The sequence below is a fragment of the Cimex lectularius genome, unplaced genomic scaffold, assembly GCF_000648675.2.
Source record: "Cimex lectularius strain Harlan isolate CLEC.00 unplaced genomic scaffold, Clec_2.1 scaffold255, whole genome shotgun sequence".
NCBI classification, from domain to species: domain Eukaryota; kingdom Metazoa; phylum Arthropoda; class Insecta; order Hemiptera; family Cimicidae; genus Cimex; species Cimex lectularius.
In genome coordinates, this window is record NW_019392847.1 from 84276 (window position 1) to 104294 (window position 20019).

The window sequence follows — 20019 nt, forward strand, 5'->3', positions numbered from 1 at the left end:
ATTGCGACCATGATAAATTTGTTTTTAAATTATTTACGCCTTGAATATTTTCCAGATGCAAATAATGTTTCGTCAAATTTCAATTGTGTGTTCATATCAATTATAGGATCAAAAAGGTTAAACAATTAGAAAGTGAATCAGAAAGGATATTAAATGACGAAGCGCTGAGTAATTTGACGACATTAAACAATTTCACTTGTGACCATGATTTCTAACGATGACATTTCAAAGGGATTTTCATACAGTCGATTCGTCAAATACCAATATAAAAGTTATAAAAGACGAAAAGATGTCTTTTGTGATGAAGTCTAACGGGAGGCTTGTTTACTTTGAGATTCAAGCTCCTTTTATACTTTGTGCTTTCTCTTTGCGAGCTGATTTTAACGGATTTCCTTCAGCCCCGGGTATTCTTGTCGGTAAAATACATTTTGTTTGTTTACGGGGCTGTTACACTACGAAGACGTTTGACGACCTTTGACGAGTGCATATCTAGAAAGACAACAGGATTTTGGATTAAATAAGTATATTTGTATGAGGGAAGGTGAATTAAAAAAAAAACGTAAAAGGATTTTCGTAATTTTGAACATAAAAATAGCAAACATACATCTAAGGAAAGGAAAGCAATTTCATCTATTCTCGCCTTGGTGAAAGGATGCTCTAGCACGATTCTATTCCTTTTTTATAACGCGATGAGTTTTCCTTATTTTCTCTTTTAGATATTCTTATCTATAAAATCGACTTGGAACAACTTTTGTATTCCAGATTAATCTAATTTAAGATGAGCATTTTTTTGTAAATCCTTTGGATGCTTCACATGTAAAGTTCAAAGTTACCTGACGAAACAAAGAAAAACATCAGTACATTTTTCTATTTTATATTTTCTTTTCAAAATTTTATTGTAACTGATTCTATTGTAACTGATTCAGGCGGTTTTATGGCATAATGTACAATATCAAAAGAACGAATCGTCGCGTCAAATTTTAATTTTGTCAGCAGGCTTATTGCACATGGAGCGAACAAAGATTTTTTCATTAATATGTACTCAAAAGTAGAGGCGACGGACTGATACTAGGCCGAAAAATATTGAAAATATTAGAGATTTTAGACCGAGGGAACATGATTTTCTGCCTTCATTTTATGCTGTTTTTAGCATTAACAAACTAACGCTCAGTCACTACGCTAAAATTGGTAGTACCATAGTTCATTATGAAAATGAAAATGAAATACTTTACTATCTAGCGATGCAGTAAAGCAGTTAATTTTTTTAATAATAAAAAAGTTGATATTCATTGTTGCACCCCAAATGCAAATTTTAGGGAAAATCAAAAAGATTTTTTCACACATTTTTTACTTTCCAATTGATCAAGAAATTCCTAGAAAAATCGCGCCATTTATCGAAATGCAATACATAATTATTTTAAGACCGAGCGACGTAAGAAAGTGGGCTAAAATATTTTTGTAGCAAGAAACAAAGATGATAGTCGTTTTCTGTACCCCTGAATATAAATCATAGGGAAAATCAAATATAATTTTTTTTCTCAAATTTTTCTCTTTCCAAATGCATCTGATATTTTCAAAAATTACAAAAAAGGTGACTCAATATTTCGTCATCGAGTCACCTTTTTCACTCAATTGATCCACAGGATGTTTCACAGTGGTTTTGAAGCCTATAAACTATACATAAGGACACAAATTTGGCGTCCGTAAATAAATTAAGACCGGAGATGTTTAATAAAACGTTTGTTATTTTAGTTGACCCTGCTTTTCTCTCTTAATCATGAACATAAAGTATAAATTTAGCTCAAATGGGGCGAAATCAATCTTTCTAACAGTTGTAAAAACCATCGAGAGGAGTTAGGAAATTTTTAGTGATAAACCGGACCCAAAAATTTTCTAAAGACGATTTCATTTTCTCCGGCATTATTTTTTTTTGTTTGTAAGTATGTCGGATTCGCATGCAGGGCCTCTGGATTCGAACCCGGGACCTTTAACTTACAGTGATGAATGTCGTGTCAACGTCTAAACCGTTGCGGCCACTGACGCCCCCGTCCGGCATTATTCCGCCGACTTTACTATGAAAAGTACTACTAATCACCGGACAAGCTATGTTTATTGAGTTTGGAATGACAAGTCTCATATAAACTGACAAAAAATGAATAGTTTAGTATTCACGAATGACAAATGACTAATTCTTTAACGCTTCCCGCATGTAAGTTAGTTCATTACTTACATTCAATGTACCTAATAATTAAATTCACAAATTTCGTGGTCCGCTTGACCAATTAATATATTACAATTAATTAAGGTTTTTAGTTGAGATAAAAAAGTCAATGGCACGAGCGGGATTCGAACCCACGATCTTCGGATTGATACGCCGCTGCTCTACCACTTGAGCTATCGTGACCTCGATCCACTCGGGCACTAACTTCCCATCTCAACCCCACCTTTGAGAATCCAATCCGATTATATTTACAATCCGATTTGAAAAATGGCAAAAAGGAGGGAAAATTCAAAAACCACGATCTTTGTGTGGTATCTTGTCGTGGGTTCGAATCCCGCTCGTGCCATTGACTTTTTTATCTCAACTAAAAATCTTAATTTTCCATTTCATTTGTCGCCGAGAATCAAATAGATTACACGATAATTGAAAAATGGCAAAAAGGAGGGAAAATTCAAAAGGTGGGGTTGAGATGGGAAGTTGGTGTCCGAGTGGATCGAGGTCACGATAGCTTAAGCGGTAGAGTAGCGGCGTATCTAGCCGAAGGTCGTGGGTTCGAATCCCGCTCGTGACACTGACTTTTTTATCTCAACTAAAAACCTTAATTAATTGAAAGTACCTAACAATTTTTCGTATATGGACCCTTCTAATATTCGTACAAAATCCCATTGCTGGTTGCGTCCGCTTATGGGAAGTTAAACGCATTTGATGTTTGCTATAAAAATTCATTGGCTTTTTTCTCGGCTCCTAGGGCCGTTGGCAAGGTTGGTCGGATACGAGTCTAGTGTTTTTTGATTTTTTCATCAGAAAATGTTTCATTAAAATCTTAAAATCATAAACTCAAGTACCTTTTCTTATATTTAGTGCTTAACGTATAAATACCCTTGGGTGTATAGCGGATGGGAGTCAGAATTTCTTTACATAACTATCTCCAATCTCAAATAAAATTCCAAGGGCTATACCAAGATTCGAACCCACAGCCGTTGGCGGGGCAAATTGGAGTTGGACGCCTTCACTACTCGCTCATGCGGTCTACTTTTCTGTAAATGTTATAAGAAGAATTTGCTTAAAAGTAAGCTCACTTGCAAATATACTGTTACCTGTTTAGGTGCAGTTTGCTTCCTTGTTTTTCCTGGTTATAAGAAAAATACTTACTCCTCTTTATCTGAGCTGTTATCGATTTCTTTCCGATACTGGGGACGGTTGAAATGATTGCAATGATGAATACTGCTCGTTTGGATGTTTCCAACTCTGAGATTTTCTTCTATCACCCCCTTGGGTTACTCGTTTTAAAAGGTTTGTACATAGGAGCATCGGTGGCCGCAAGGTTTAGTCTTTGACACGGCGCTCATCAAATGTAAGGTAACGGTCCCGGGTTCGAATCGAGTGGCCAAGTGGCGGCCAAAAGCCCAAGTACCCGACATACTTACCAATGGGCATTTTTTCAAAAACACCGGCACCCTGAGTGTTTATATGATCTCTCCTGTTGCGAAAAAAAAAGGTTTGTATGTATTATTCACATCTTTGTACATTTCAATCATCTGCATGCTTCCAAAATAAATCAAAAATGTTTATAATAGTAAAGAGATATGTAAAATAATAATAGTGCTTAAAAGCATCCTGGTCAATGATAATATGTCGTCACGATATTTTAGATAGTCCAACTATCGTTGAAATTTTTCAAAATTGACTTCGTAGATGTTTGTTTTGAGGGAATTTTGTCTCTATTACAAATGGGCGAAAAAGTATTATATTGCACATTAAGCATAACAATGGCAAAGCGTGGGAAAATATAGTTTTTTAACTTTATATTCAGGATTGTTTTTCTGTATTAATGTACGGTTACTGCGTGGAATCTGCCACGAAATTTAAGTACTTTTAGACCAGTTTGTTAAGAAAATATTTTTCTTTTCTTAAGCGAACTTATAAGACAAGGAAAGAGACGGTTTTCTGAGATCAAGGTGAACGAGTTCTTCAACTCCTTTTCTGCCCGGCAAACCCAGAATTTGCATTTCCACCATTGTCGACCTCTACGGAACCGGGAACTCAGGTGATTCCTTTTGTTGAATAGATGTTTTCAATGTTTCAGATTTACACTTCGCTTCCTGTGATAGGCCTTGCCATGAGCTCGACTGGCCTATGATATGCCGGTTCCGGATTACTTTAGAACAGCACCAGCCTTTGGGGGGGTAAGTGGAACATCTGACATTCTGCATGTATTTTTCATATGATATGAGATTTAACGACAACAGACTTCATAGATTATAAATTTATTAGAATCCTTGGCAATTTGGCATCTGTTCTTATAACCGGAAAGGAAATTGGAAAATAGTCCTCAGAAAGCATTCTTTCTACGGTTATCATGGCATAAAGAAACTTTGAGGATGGAATACTGTATTTATTTGATTTCTCGGGAACGGGATTGAACAGATCGGTTTTCCCAGTCGTACACTTTCACGTCGTAAAATATTTCTTAAATCGACGCTCACGTTTCGTAAATGTATCGCCTTTCTCCAAGCAGTATTGACGATTTTGAGGGAACATACTTGTGTATACTTGTTTTTTAAAATCAAGTCTGGAATCGGATCAAGTTCAAGAACATTGCGTAAGTGAGGATGATCCTCCACGTGAAAGAAGCTACATCCAGTCAGTCCGGTCTCTCGGTTTACAAGAATTCACTTTCACCTTCGCCCTAGACCTTCAACACACATGTGAATCACGCCGAATTTGTTGGAACGACTCTAGGAGATACAAAAGCATTCCAATAAATGTAAGAAGGGCGCAAAATTAGTTAAAACTAAACAAAAACCATCAGTTTTAGCCATGATTTTTGAGCAAATATTATGGAATTATTATGCAGGGTATCCCGTGAACAAACATCAATATTTCAGGATGTTTTCCTCCAAGTCAAATTATACTAGAAGATAGTACAAGACATTGTACAATGTCTGAATCTCATATCCGAGATATTTCACTTTTCTTGTTAATTCAACCTTTCACAACATTATTCTCTAACAATTGATTAAGGTTGTTAGTTGAGATAAAAAAAGTCAGTTTCACGAGTGGGATTCGAACCCACGACCTTCGGCTAAATACACCGCTGCTCTACCACTTGAGTTATCGTGACCTCGATCCACTCGGACACTAACTTCCCATTTCAACCCCACCTTTTGAATTTTCCCTCCTTTTCGTTTACAATACGTAACCACTAAATAAAAGTAGACAAGTGGAAATGTATGAATACCTGCTCAACCACTTTGAATTTTCCCTCCTTTTTGCCATTTTTCAAATGTCGTGTAATCTATTTGGTTCTCAGCGAAAAATGAAATGGCCCCGGAGAGCTTTTGTGAAAATATACTTCATTTAACTTATTAAATTCACTAGTTTTCGTATATCTTTCAAGAAGGAGGGAAAATTCAAAAGGTGGGGTTGAGATGGGAAGTTAGTGTCCGAGTGGATCGAGGTCACGATAGCTCAAGTGGTAGAGCAGCGGCTTATCTAGCCCAAGATCGTGGGTTCGAATCCCGCTCGTGACACTGACTTTTTTTATCCCCCTTTATTATATTTTTATAAGTCCCAACGATAGCTGGACTGTCTGTAATTCTTGAAAAACTTGGTTCCACATTTTTACAAAAAGTCCAAAGTTGTTGTGATAGCGTTTTTGTTTTTAATATCATTACTATAACTCTTGAGTATTTTTTTAAACATCTAAATATAATTACAATTTTTAGTAGCCCTGAGTTTTTTAATCTTGAATTCTCGTCTTTGATCGATTTTATTAGTGTGTTGCCTTTTTCGTTTACATCATTGATCATTAATCATCAAACTAATAAATGCTAAATGTTCAGTGGGATGAACATGTTATTTAAAATAGACCAATTCACTTTTCTCAATGATAATATTGCAATAAAATTGGATTTGATGCTGCGTGTTGGTCTGCGAGTCGGTAAATTCATGCTGAATCGGCATTGGGTCAGTTATTCGGGTCCTTCTCTCGCCAATCCAACAAAAACTGGAAGAAGTTTTTGAACTTCTCAAAGGTGTTTCACCATTGCGCCATTCACAATGAGGAACTGAACGGTTTCTGCCGATTAGCATGAATGCAATAAAATTGTATACATCTTTATGTAAGGTATTGGTTGAGATAAAAAAGTCAGTGTCACGTGGGGGATTCGAACCCATGACCTTCGGCTAAATACGCCGCTGCTCTACCACTTGAGATATCGTGACTTCGATCCACTTGGACACCAACTTCCCATCTCAACCTACCTTTCGATTTTTCCCTCCTTTTCGCCATTTTTCAAATGTCGTGTAATCTATTTGATTTTCGGCGACAAATGAAATGTCCACGGAGAGCTTTAGTGAAGTATACTTCATTTTAACTTATTAAATTCACTAGTTTTCGTAGTCCGCTTGACCAATTAATAACATTCAATTAATTAAGGTTGAGAGAGATAAAAGTCAGTGAGATGGAAAGTTAATGTCCGAGTGGATCGAAGTCACGATAGCTTAAGTGGTAGAGTAGCGGCGTATCTAGCCGAAGATTGTGGGTTCGAATCCCGCTCGTGACACTGACTTTTTATCTCAATTAAAAACCTTAATTAATTGAAAGATATTAATTGGTCAAGCGGATCACGAAAACTAGTGAATTTATTCTCTAAAGTGCCCCGTAACTCATAAAATGTTAATCTTACGGTGCTTTAATTTCACCAACGGAAAGAGCATTCCCTATGAGAATCATTTGTATTTTTTTATCTTAATCTTAACCAAACAAAATCCAAAATCACTAAGAAGACAAAACTTTTACAAGTTTCCAAAGTTCTTGACTAAAGTTTAAGTAAGATTTTCTGGTTTCTGTAAATACTGATGGATATGGAGTAAACAGATAAGTTACGCCTTTTAAATCGCTGAAAGACATGTATTGTACTTAATTCCTCACAGATCAGTTATCACCAATGTAAAACGAAAAAAAAACTGTTCAAAATCTGTCAGGTCCAGCTTACGTTCTTCAAGAAGGCGACCATTTAATTAAATTTTTGAATTTTTTGTTTTCAGTTTTGTACCAAAGAGGCTTTTTTTCACCTTGTATTTTTTAGTAATATAACTCGCAAATCTTAATTAAACCATTTGTAACCAAATAATCAAATTTTCACCGATTAAACGTTAATTTGACATTGGTGCTAATGGGCCTTTGGGAAATTTGTGTTTACAGCTCATTAGTAGACTTTTCTATAAGCACCAAAACAGACATTTGAAGATCAAGAAAATCTTACTTAAACTTTTTAGGCAAAAACTTTAAAAATTCGTAAAAGTTTATATTCGAAGTAATTTTGTATTTTCTTTGCTAAAAGTCACAATAAAAAAAAAACAAATCAATCTCATAGGGGGTTTAATGCGCTTTTCATCGATATTTTGTGAGATACGTTGGACTTAACGGGATATATTTGGGAAAGGTCGAACTAAGCTGAAAAGTGAAAATATATCGAATATAATATTAAGAATCAGATTTTGTACAGTAGAGACTTTTCAGTACAATTTGCATGTAGGATCTGCTGATGTATTGACCTCTGTTCACGGAACACCCTGTACATATACATTAACTGACATACTAACAAATAAACGCGCACTCATATACAAACCCAAGTACATACAGAGACACAAAACAAACAGATAATCAAATACTACCCATCTATTTAAAAAAAGCTATTAACGGCAAAATATATAAAAAAGATAGATGTACGAATTACTTCCACTATAAATGTATGTATTTATTATAAGCTTGTATAAAACACACTCACTCATACGTATGGATTATACACTGTCCAACAAAAGATGGTCAACTTTGGAAATACATATTTTCTCAGCCTCGTAAGTTACAGTCCTGCACCTAGGTCTCATTTTTTAGAAAATTTTACGCTGAACAAAATGGCTTTTTAAATGTTTTTCTAGCTTCAGTGTTTTCCCGATTTTCCCATACATCGACCTTTCTTTCAATACGTTATTCGAAGCCAATACTGCCACAACACCTGTGAAATGGGAAGGAAAAGTTGAATTTCCGCGATGAGGTAAACAAGCGGTTGTCGACAGCAGAAGCATTCCTTATCCCAAAAGGTCAAAGTAGAAAAAATATAAGAATTGTCACTCCACGTTCACTTTTTTGAAGTCCTCGGAACAAAAGTTGGAGAGTACAATTTGCGAAAACATGACGGTTCAAAATTTATGCATTCTTCAAAATCGGGAGGGTGATCGGTTTTTCCAAGAGCAAGTAAAAAGAACCACGTTTTTTGCCCAAAAATCGCGAAAAAGTCGAAAACTGTTGAGAAATCGGGTAAATGGAAGGTAACCAATTGAAAGCTTATACCAAAGTATTGGTATGGTAAAAAAGGATAGTAGGAAGTGGGGTGTGCGCTCCCCAGGCAATGCAGCCTTCTGGCTTATTGTACCTTCTTAGTTCCATAGTTCAGTGCAATAGACTCGATCCTTCTCCTTAGAAGTATCAGGTCATTGACTGTCGCTGCTGCAATTTGATTCCCTGTTTTTTCCGTTAGGTTAAATCTCCATTAAGCTGTTGCTTTGCATTCGAAGATGATATGAGTGGCTGTTTCTTCCTCCTCATTACATAATCTGTAAATGGGATCATCGTTGTATATACCCATGTTGACCAGTTAGTTTAGTCCTTTCCAATTACAGCAGTGATTTTGCCAGTCTTGGTGAGGGTTGTTTCACCATAAGTTTACTATGTCTAGCACTGCTAGAGTTTATCCCCTTCTCCTTTTGTTTTCTTTGGATCCTATTCTGCGATGGAGGATTCTATATTTGTTTTTGTTATCCCAAGTTCAGGGCCTATGTATGGTTCTGCAGATCCTCCTCTGGCCAGGCTGTCTGCTTCCTCGTTACCCAAAATTCCCCTGTGCCCTGGCACCCAAGATATCATTAGGTTGTTGTGTTTTCTCAGGTTTTGGAGATTTTGGATGCATTCACTGACTAGTTTTTATGTAATTCTTTTACTTGCTAATGCTTTAATGGCTGCTTGGCTGTCTGATCTTATGAGGATGTTTTTGTCAGTGTAACCTCTTCTAAGATTTTCCAGGGCACAAGCATAGATGGCATGTATTTCCGCTTGAAAGACCGAAGTATACTTCCCTAATGAGTTTGAGTGCTCATATTTTGGGCTTGTGCAGAAAACGCCTGATCCGGAACCTTCGTTTGTTTTGGAGCCATCTGTGTACCATATCATTGTATCTGATGCTCTCCTGTGTTCTTCCTCTCCTTTGTAGTCAGTTGAGACTTTATTGGAAATGGTGCAGAATGTGTCCGGGAGAAAGCTTATTAAAATTTCCCGGATTTAATTGCTATAGGGCGCCGCTCTGAGGACAATTTCCTGGCTCCACAGCTCAATTTGAAGTTTTTGTAAAAAGTGCAAAAATTAACATGTTCCCGAATTTTTAAATTTACTGATGAATGACTGAAGCTAGGAAAATATTTAAAAAGCCATCTTGTTCAGCGTAAAAATTTCTAAAAAGGAGACCTAGCGCAGGTCTGTGACTTAAAAGGCTGAGAAAATACGCATCTTCAAATTTGGCCATTTTTTCGTGCAAAAACCAGGTGGTCAGTTATTTTTTGATGGGCAGCGTATATTTAATATAAATTTAAAAGAAAAATCAGAGGATTTTATTCTTAAGTAATCATTCTTCCTTGAATAAATGATATAAAAAAAATATTTCTACATTTGTTGTAAAGTATGCCTATTCACCTCAGTGTAAGTAGGAAGTACCCCATTCACACTCTTCCTCTATCAGGTAACATTGAATGCACATGATTTGTGAACAAGCTCAATTTCCTATTAATAAAGCACAACCGTTTCAAAGGCAATACGTGTTAGGAAAACGACCCTACGTGAGCAGAAGAAAAATCAAATGGGGATTACCTCGTTTAGTACTTGGTTTAGTACTTACTACTTTCGATGTGTCAAGAAAAATGGCTGAAAAAGAGACCCAAGGTTTTTCTTTTCTAGGCGAATCAAACAATAAAAAGCCTTTCAATTCTTGCATTAATTCTTCAAAATATTGCAATATACTCGTGGTTATAACGAAAAAATAATATTTTGGGAGAACCTTTTTGTATTTAATGATATGTTTTTCCGTCCTGTGTCGGCATTATTTCTTTCACGGTCGTATTGCGTATACCGAAATACTTTCTCCTCTGGAGATGGGCCGCTCTGAAGGCTTTATTGAGATTTCTTATGGCCTGCCATTCTTCTGTTCACTTAACAATCGACTTTCTTTCTAGCATTTCTATGCTTTGACAGCCATTTAATAAAAACAAATGTAAAAAATATTTTATATTCTACGGTTCATTGTGTAGAAATTCTTTTAGAGTGAAGAGAATTAAGTGGAGGTAAATGATAAATAGCGTGCAGGGTTTTCCGTTTGGATTTTCCTTACAAATGTCCTCTCCAAATTTTGAGAGCTTCATGGAAAAAAATTGTTTAATTAAAATGCGATATTTCTCATACAGATATTTTATTATTTTTTAAATCTTTCAATGACGATTGCAGGTATTAAATAAAGAAAAAGAAATCACAAAAAAAATCGCTAAATTTACGGTGAGGGCAAAGCAATTGCGCTTAGCATCGGCGGAAAAACCACCCCGAGCGGGAATGCAAATATTACCCGACTTTTTAACACGGGGTTGTAAAATTCAAATCGGACGCGAGCCCGTCGGTAAACTTTCTTAAGCCCTATTCCCTATGTCAACAGAATTATGCAATTTTCCGTAACGACAAACACTTTTTTCTTTTAAAAAATAAATATTTTTTATTTGTTTTGCAGTTTGTGCGGCGACTGCCCTGCTAACATATCCCACTGCTTTCGTTTCGGATGCATGGTCGCCGAAGGAAATTCAAAGCGGATACTGACGGCGAACAAACAGCTTCCGGGTCCCTCAATTCAGGTAAGCCAACTATTTTTCTTGTAATCAGAAACCTTGTTGAAATTATGCTATTTACATATAATAATCCGTTTAAAATTCTGACTTTGATGTGGGGTGGATAGTCAATGAGAAAACTGTATTCCAGTTTTTCGTATACATATTTGTATTCATACATTTCTACTTGTGTACTTTTATTACGTATTGTAAAAAAAACAAAAAGGAGGGAAAATTCAAAAGGTGGGGTTGAGATGGGAGGTTAGAGTCCGAGTGGAACGATGTCACGATAGTTCAAGTGGTAGATTACCGGCGGCGTATCTAAGTCGTGGGTTCGAATCCCGCTCGTGACACTGACTTTTTTATCTCAACTAAAAACCTTAATTAATTAAAATGAAGGAAACTCGCACCTCACTCTCTCGTATTTAGCCTTTAAACTTTTATAAAGGGGCGTCAGTGGCCACAACAATAAAGGACACAACGCTCATCACTGAAAAGTAAAAAAGCTCCTGGGTACAAACCGAGCAGCCCTGCATTCGGACCCGACGTACTTACAATTTTTTTTCCAACCCCGAGGATTCATACAACCTCGTAGTTGAAATACCTTCGGGAAAAAACTTGCATAGTAACCGATTTCTGCTAACGGGTTTCTTGGTGGTTTTCATTTCTTTAATAAAGAATAGAGTTCTTCACAGAGGTAGTGTATCTAGGTCTATTTGCGCAGGACAGACTTTTCCAGGCACCATAGCCTTTTCATAGCTATTATAGAGCAGTTGCATAGGATGAATTGTTCTGTTGTCTCTATCTCTAGACATGGTCGTCATTGACTATCAGTGTATTTTATTAGAACATGTTCCTTAAATTTACCTGTTATACTTTGTAGTTCCTTTCTGTTGAGAAGGATTTCCTCTTTCTCCATTGGGCTGTCGCACACGTTCCCAGTACTTGTAATCTTTAGTTATCCACAATTTCAATTTTTTAATTTGGCTATATTTTATGCCGATTATAATTTGAGCTTTTATGTTGTTCTATTTTTTGCTAGTATGTCTGCTGCCTCGTTGCCTAAAATTTCTGAAAAATACAATAATTATTTCTAAATTTTAACAATAAAAATAAAAAAAGAATGAAACTTGCACTCGACCATTTTCTCGGCTTCACAGAAAAAGTGTGGCTATGAAACCTGTCTCTAACCCTAACTCTTATCCTAATTCTAACCAGTCCTTAACTTTAACCCTACCTAAATTTATACGTTCCTAAACTTAACCCCTCCTTTCTTTACTTATTCCTAACCCCAAACTAACCCTACCCTAACTAAACCTAACATTAACCTAAACTAACTTAACCCATTCTTAAACGAACCTTAATCCTAACTCAAACCCTAACCATCCCCAACCCCTGCCTATCCTAACTTAATCAAATCTAACCCACCCCAACCCATGCACACTCCCAGGTTACAGAAACTTGCTTATGTGAAAATAATCAGGACTCAATCAATTCCCACACAGTTATATTGAACTCAGAAGTTCAAAGCATTAAAGCACAAAAAAAGGAGAATAAACAAATAAAAGAAATCTTGTGTTTTAAATGAAATTTAATTTCCCCATAAAAGACTATTTACAACTTAAAACAGTTTTCCAGACAATTTTAATTGAAATAAAAGAAATTAATTGGGAAATTCATACCCAAAAATAGAAGTGAAAAATAATTCCTGCTTAAGTACAATGATTGAAGACCCCATCTTAGGAAAAACACGCCAGAAGTGTTGGTCCTCCGGTGTTTTGCATGCTTCGACTGGTAGGATGTGCACGTGGGTGAAGTGCCTGGAAAGGTGCTATAATGCATTAGAAAAAGTATACTATTTGCTGAAACCTTTGGTCAAATTTTTGAAATTGGTGTAAATTTGTTAAAACTGTTTGTTTCAAGAACTTAACGTATAAATTTCTGGAAAATAATGTTAGACAGCATCGATTTGTTTGTCTTATATTTCATTTTGTCACCAGCATTTTTGCTCATAATTATTTAATGTTTTGAACAAAATTTTGATGTTTACTTATTTAAGCAGAGCATGTAGATTTTAAAAAATTATGCAATATGTAATACATTTGAAAGGAAATAACAAAACTGTTTTTGAGTCTGGGACCCCTACCTCTGTTGTTTCAATTATTATATTCTTACAGCAAAAGTTCAACAACAGATACTTCAATTTCCTTTCAATTTTGAACATCTTTGTTTTACAGGTCTGCCAGAATGACATCATACTTGTTGATGTCGTCAACCGTCTTCCCGGACAGGGTGTCGCTATTCACTGGAGGGGTCAAAAACAGTTTGAGAGCCCTTATATGGACGGGGTACCCATGATCACACAATGCCCCATTTCCAGTTATACGACCTTCCAGTATAAATTCAGGGCTTCAGAAGCCGGCACACATTTGTGGCAGTCGCACACTGGTTAGTGGAAAAGCTTTTGTAATTTATAGTACTGATTCAATTATACTGCGTACAAATTAAACAATTAAATGTTTATTTGCAAAAGAAATGCCATTTTGAAGGGGAAGCCTATGACTATAATATTTAAAATAAAAATGTTAAATAATTTTTATGAAAATTCAAAAATATTATTTAAAACTCCTAGATTTGGATAATTTTAAATTAAAAAATGCTCTTACTATCCATGAAGAGCAATCATAACTGGTCAAAACATCATGAAAATTAATTAAAATAGACAGAGTTTGAAAATATATATGAACTTTAGCTATCTTTAATAGTTGGCATAACTTTGGCCAATAAATGTAAGCCTTTAGAGTACAAATAATTAAGTAATTAATTGAAAGCTAATACTGTAAAATTGTGAGGTGATGAGAGATGATTAAGTATCCACATGGGAGTAGTTCATTCTGTCCGTCCTGAGGGTTCACACCCTTGTAAATTACCCGCCTAAAATGTTTAACCACAAAGTTAATTTATCCCATACTTGCTATAAGAAAGAATTAAAATTGAAATATCACTTATTATTTATTTTTTAATGGCTTGTAGATACACGTTATTGTGCTGGTAACTTTCTAACATGTAAATTAATTTTTTTGGGTATGTAACAGGTAATGAAATCCTAGATGGAATATTTGGTGCATTGGTCGTCCGGAAAGCAGATAGGACAAATGAACACAGACGACTGTATGACATAGATGACAAAAGTCATATGATAATTCTTAACCAGTGGAAGAGTTCAGTACGGCAATCCGAAGGCGCACATATACTTGTTAACGGAATTGCAAGCAACAATGTTAGCAGTTTTATTTCAAATTTTGTTTAAAACAATAATAATATTTTATATTTGTTTAGGATGCTTTAGTACCAATTCTTAAAGTGAACAAAGGGTTGAAATACCGAATAAGGGTCGCTCATGCTGGAGATGGAAATGCCTGTCCATTCTTTGTATCACTCAAAGAACACCAACTTTTAATTATAAGCCTTGATGGAAATCCTATCGTTCCCATCTACACAAAATCAATTGAAATCACCCAAGGTGGGTTATTTTCAATAGTATTTAATTGGGAAATATTTTTAAAATGAGCTCTACTTCAGGGGAGAGATTCGATTTTATAATGGACGCGTCTAAGGAAGGAGGCGAGTACAAATTGGAGGTGCGCTCTAACTGTACAAAATCAATCGGAGTGGCCAAGTTCATCTACAACACGACTGTTGATGAAATGATGGAATCGGAAAGCATCGAACCGATGACCGGAACAGTGCAGACTTCGGTAATGCTGAAATGTGTTTTAAAATGAACTTTAAGCTCAACTCCATTCACTAGTTTTTGTGGTCCGCTTGACCAATTAATATCTTTCAATTAATTGAGGTTTTTAGTTGAGATAAAAAAGTCAGTGTCACAAGCGGGTTTCGAACCCGCAACCTTCGGCTAGATACGTCGCTGCTCTACCACCTGAACTTTCGTGGCCTTGATCCACTCAGCCACTAACTTCCCATCTCAACCCCACCTTTTGAATTTTCCCTCCTTTTTTGCCATTTTTCAAATGTTGTGTAATCTATTTGATTCTCATTTCATTTGTCACCGAGAATCAAATAGATTACACGACATTTGAAAAATGGCAAAAAGGAGGGAAAATTCAAAAGGTGGGGTTGAGATGGTTTATTTATTTATTTTTTACGAGGGTTCGCAACAGCAGAGGTCATATAAACCCTCAGGATGCCGGTGTTTTGGAAAAAAAGCCCATTTGTAAGTATGCCTAACCATCTCTAAACTGAGATGGGAAGATATCTCAAGTGGTAGAGCAGTAGCGTATCTAGCCGAAGATCGTGGGTTCGAATCCTGCTTGTGACACTGACTTTTTTATCTCAACTAAAAACTAATTAATTTAAGCTCAACTTTTAATAAATTGTTAAACTGATGGACATTTGATTCTCTACTGGATCTGATTGAACGAACCACTTTTGAGTAAATGATTTGTAAGTAGGAAAGAATTTTAGAGGAGAGTGTGATCGGTTTGAATCTAGAAATTGATTTGGGCCTGAAATGACCTAGCTGTTGATACCCTCTGGAGCCCTAACTCTTTGGCTGACCCCAGAATGCCAATTCCTGATGCCTGCAAGTACTTTGTTGTAAATTATGAAGGTTGGAATTGCTAGCAGACTGGGTCTGATTACTCTCTTGCAAGTTTAGATTTCACTCAAAATGTTTCAGCTTGCCATCTTCAATCAGGAATTCATCTAATTCAACCGAACAGATGGTATGAAGCTGAAACATGTTTGAGTGTTCTAAACCTGTGAAAGTACACGAACCCAGTAAATTAATCAAATGTCGATCAGTTTAACATATCTTCACCAACCTGCAGACCATGTTTAAATAGAACAAATCAATTTATTATATTTTAAGGATATAATATTGTTTTATTGTCTGAACCTTGTTTTCAGCTTGTGAGCACAGTATTTAACAAGAAGTGTGCAAAGGATTCGAATGTGATGTGCATTCAAAAGATTCATTCTTTTGACAAGATGCCAAGCGAGTTGGCCAAAGAAAAAATGGATGTGACTCTGTACTTGCCTTTTGACTATCTTGCGATAGCTGCCGGGGCTGGAAAAAGTACGTCTGTGCATATTATCATGATGAATTTTTCTCATTTTCTCATTGTATTTTAGGTGAAGCGATACCCAGAATGGACAACATAACGTTCATGTTTCCTTCTTCCCCATTGGTCAGCCAGTATGATGACACCACATACCATGAAATCTGCCGGAAGGACAGACTCCCTGACAGATGTATGAACGAACAAGTTTGCGAATGTGTACACACGATACACATCCCTCTCAAAGCGAAAGTTGAAATTATTCTCATTAATCAGGGTAATGATGTCAATTGTTTACAGTTTATAAGTGTTATTAAATTTCCGCATGTTACAGATAAGGTGACGCAAGCTGATCATGTTTTCCACCTTCATGGACACCATTTTCATGTTGTTGGAGTCACAGATAACGTGAAAGAACAGAACGTTGAAGTTCTTAAACACCTGGATGAAAAAGGCTTGCTGATGAAGAGGAATCTTCTCAACCCCATTGTGAAAGACACAGTAGCAGTGCCTAGAAATGGAGCTGTTGCGCTTCGATTTATTGCAAATAACCCAGGTATAAATGAATAAATCACTAAAAATTTTTAAAGGTAAATGAAGGTTTTAAAGGTATTACATTTCACAATGCAAATATGATATTCTGTTTCAAGAAAGTCAATTGAAAAAATCAATGTAGATCTATCATTCAACCATACCTAGATTTTTTTTCTGCAGCTTTAGTATGGTGGGTGGAAAGGTCTAGAAAATAAGGAATAGTAATAAATTAAGGTCATATCAAAGACTAGGTTGTTTGATGTTGACAGGAGCATTCTCAACTACACCCACCCTAGCACTTGAAATCATAACCAATATCACACCTCTTCACATTGAGGTTAAGGTCAGAGCACTAATCAGCTGCTACAGATTAATTAGCGAGGGCAGCTGGAATCATAAGTGCAATAACATAGGTCACTCGAAAATCTCACAACTATTGAGTAAGGTTAACGGTAAATTATTAAGCATTAGTGATAAAAGATTAAAACCCCTTCGGGGAAAAAGCACTTTCAGGTTGTCACCCCTTGTGATTATAATTACAGTTTGGATGATGACCATTGTAACATAGACTGCTATACAGATGGATCACTTATCAAAGGTAGAGGGAGCGGTGCAGGAATCTACATACTTAAATTAGGAATCAGCATATCCTCCCCTCTTGGCAATAACACCTCCATTTTTCAGGCAGAAATCTGGGCCATTGGGCCATTAATATGTGTTGTGGAACACTTATGGAAAATAAAATTAAGGGAAAAGATATTAGAATTTTTTCTGACAGACAGGCTAGCCTTAGGTCATTACAAAAAGATTTGTCAACCTCACAACTGGTGGAGGAAACTATAGATCTTATCAACAGGATCTCGTTCAGGTTTGATAACAAGGTAACCCTTATTTGGATACCAGCACATAAAGGACACCATGGCAATGAAAAGGCGGATGGCCTAGCCAAAGAAGGTTCTGTTGAACCACAACCGGTATTAACTCACTCTATGAGCACAGCGAAAGTGAAAGAGAGTATTAATAACTTGGGCATGAAAAAATTCCTTAGGGAGTGGAATTTATCGCCTGGACACAGCCAATCGAAAGAGTTTGTTAAGGCAATCAAACCATCAGAATCGAAATGGCTATGCTCTATCTCAAGGAAGAGAATTAGGAGGCTGATAGGTATTCTGACGGGCCGGTTCCCACTGAGAAGACACCTCTTTGTAATGGGTATCCTACCAGATCCCTTTTGCCGTTTTTGTGAAATAAAAGAAGAAACGTCAAGGCACTACCTCGCAGAGTGTGATAGATATGCTAGGTCTAGATTTGAAATCTTTGAAGGAGAGGACATCACGAATTCACTCCCCGAGATTAAATGGTCCAAAATCTTGGGGTTTGTGAACAGGTCCAAGAGGTTTATGCAGGACTCGTGAGCCGACCAAGTACCGGATCTTTTAGGGATGGGGTACGAGTCTACCCAGGAATTTAACCCCTCAGGTCTAGGTCGCTCACCCTGCATAATATATATATCATTCAACCAGAAAAACTCCTGCTGATTTTTAAATTACAAGCTTCAAATAGTAATTTTAATAACACAGGGTTGGAAATTTCTTTATATTTTACACATTTATATTCCACAGAGTTTTGGCTGTATAATGTAACAACCGATGAGGTGATGATAGTTAATACATCTTAACCTTCTGTTTGTAAGAATCAAAATAAAAATTATGATAAAAGAAAGATAGGAATATTCTGGATAGTGGTATTGCCTCCCAGGCACTGAGATGAAGAAAGTGACTCAAAATAAGCCATTTTTATGTATTTAATTTAGTTGAAGTATTTGAAATTAAAGAAAACATGAATTCTACAATTGGCCCTATATAAGAAATTAAATGAAGGGAAATATGCCTGTAATGCAAATATCGGGTTGCAAAATAGGTCCACAGCAGTTTATATTCATTCGATTTTATCCCTGCTGCGTTTTGGAGCAATGTTTATTAAGTTACTATTGTTTACACCTCTGAAAAGTTATTTTTATTTATAAATTTCGTTTGAGATGTTACATTTTTACAAGGTGTTTGGCAAATTAAAAGAGAGGAAAATAGTTCATTTTTATCTTTTAATGGATTTGTATTAAAGAGTAAGAAATAAAAAAAATAAAGAAAAAAATAAAGAAAAAAACCACTGCTCAGCCTGATCGGAAAATTTGTAATGTGTATGATGATGTCACTTTAGGGGAACGGCTGCATGTGGTTAGTTCTGTTCAGAAGCAGAAATTTTGATTTTGAAAGCGCAAGGGTTCTGACAACCTTCATCCATTGATAATGACAAATCTAAGTTTTGCCACAAATAACCAATACTCAAAGACAAGCACGTCACAGAGTCAATTAACAAATGTCATACAAGAATTGCAACTGACTGCAATTGACTCCAATGCATTTGAGAGAAGCTAAATATTTTTGTTGAAGCAATATGGGTTTCTCCCAAGTTTACACAGAAGAATGCATTGGACTGCATCTATGTCTGTGATTCCCTACTGAAGTAAAAAGTAAATGCCCCATTTTTACAAAGATTGATAAGGATGAAACATGGCCTTTTACAAACTGTAGTTTTTCCTTTATGCCAAATCTAAGAGTATTTGCAGTTTTAAATGTAATGTTTTAAAAGTAATATAATTTTTAATAATTTTCAGGCTATTGGCTTTTGCATGATCAGAGTGCCTCTCAGTGGGCAAGTGGCCTCGATGTTGTGCTCAAAGTTGGCGAAAACTACAATCTTCCATCAGTCCCTGACAACTTTCCGAAGTGCGGCAGTTGGGTCGGTCCGCAATTCTTCCTCATTTGATCTCAAATTTATTCTATTTTGGTTCATTATGTTAATTTACGTTTGGTGTAAATATTGTAAAGCTCCTATTTGTAAATATAATTGTTTCATTTTAAGTACCTCTAAGCAAGTTTTTTGTATAAACGTTTCTTATTATTTGTAATGTTGTTTTTATACGAATCAGTCGCTTTGTGCCAACGGTTATGAGCAGTGGCGAAATGTATAAAGTAACAATTATTAAATTATGCTCATAAAGTTATTTTTTTCTTGTAAGTTGTTTTGATAAATAAGACTATTTAAATAGGTATATAAATAGTAAAGAACAACAATTAATACCAACTAATTAATTACTATAAGTAAGAAAACAACTTATTTGTTACATAAAAATTTTGTTCCCTTTAATCATTAAATTATGAAATTGATTGATATTGTTGATTGGCTCATTATAATTATTTA

At 35.8% G+C, this 20019-nt stretch overlaps 1 protein-coding gene across 2 annotated transcripts in view; it reads left to right on the top strand.

The window, feature by feature from the left end:
• Window positions 1-19977, top strand: part of LOC106661573 (laccase-2-like) — a 76089-nt gene extending 56112 nt beyond the window's left edge. For both annotated transcript variants that reach the window (XM_014385083.2, XM_014385084.2), the window contains exons 2-11: window positions 4308-4407; window positions 11050-11170; window positions 13381-13591; window positions 14239-14423; window positions 14483-14666; window positions 14726-14901; window positions 16073-16241; window positions 16298-16501; window positions 16559-16780; window positions 19433-19977. In XM_014385083.2, coding sequence (XP_014240569.1) covers window positions 4308-4407; window positions 11050-11170; window positions 13381-13591; window positions 14239-14423; window positions 14483-14666; window positions 14726-14901; window positions 16073-16241; window positions 16298-16501; window positions 16559-16780; window positions 19433-19584 — 1724 coding nt within the window. In that variant the 3' untranslated portion in view covers window positions 19585-19977. The remainder of the gene's footprint in view (window positions 1-4307; window positions 4408-11049; window positions 11171-13380; window positions 13592-14238; window positions 14424-14482; window positions 14667-14725; window positions 14902-16072; window positions 16242-16297; window positions 16502-16558; window positions 16781-19432) is intronic.
• The last annotated feature ends 42 nt before the right edge of the window (window positions 19978-20019 follow it).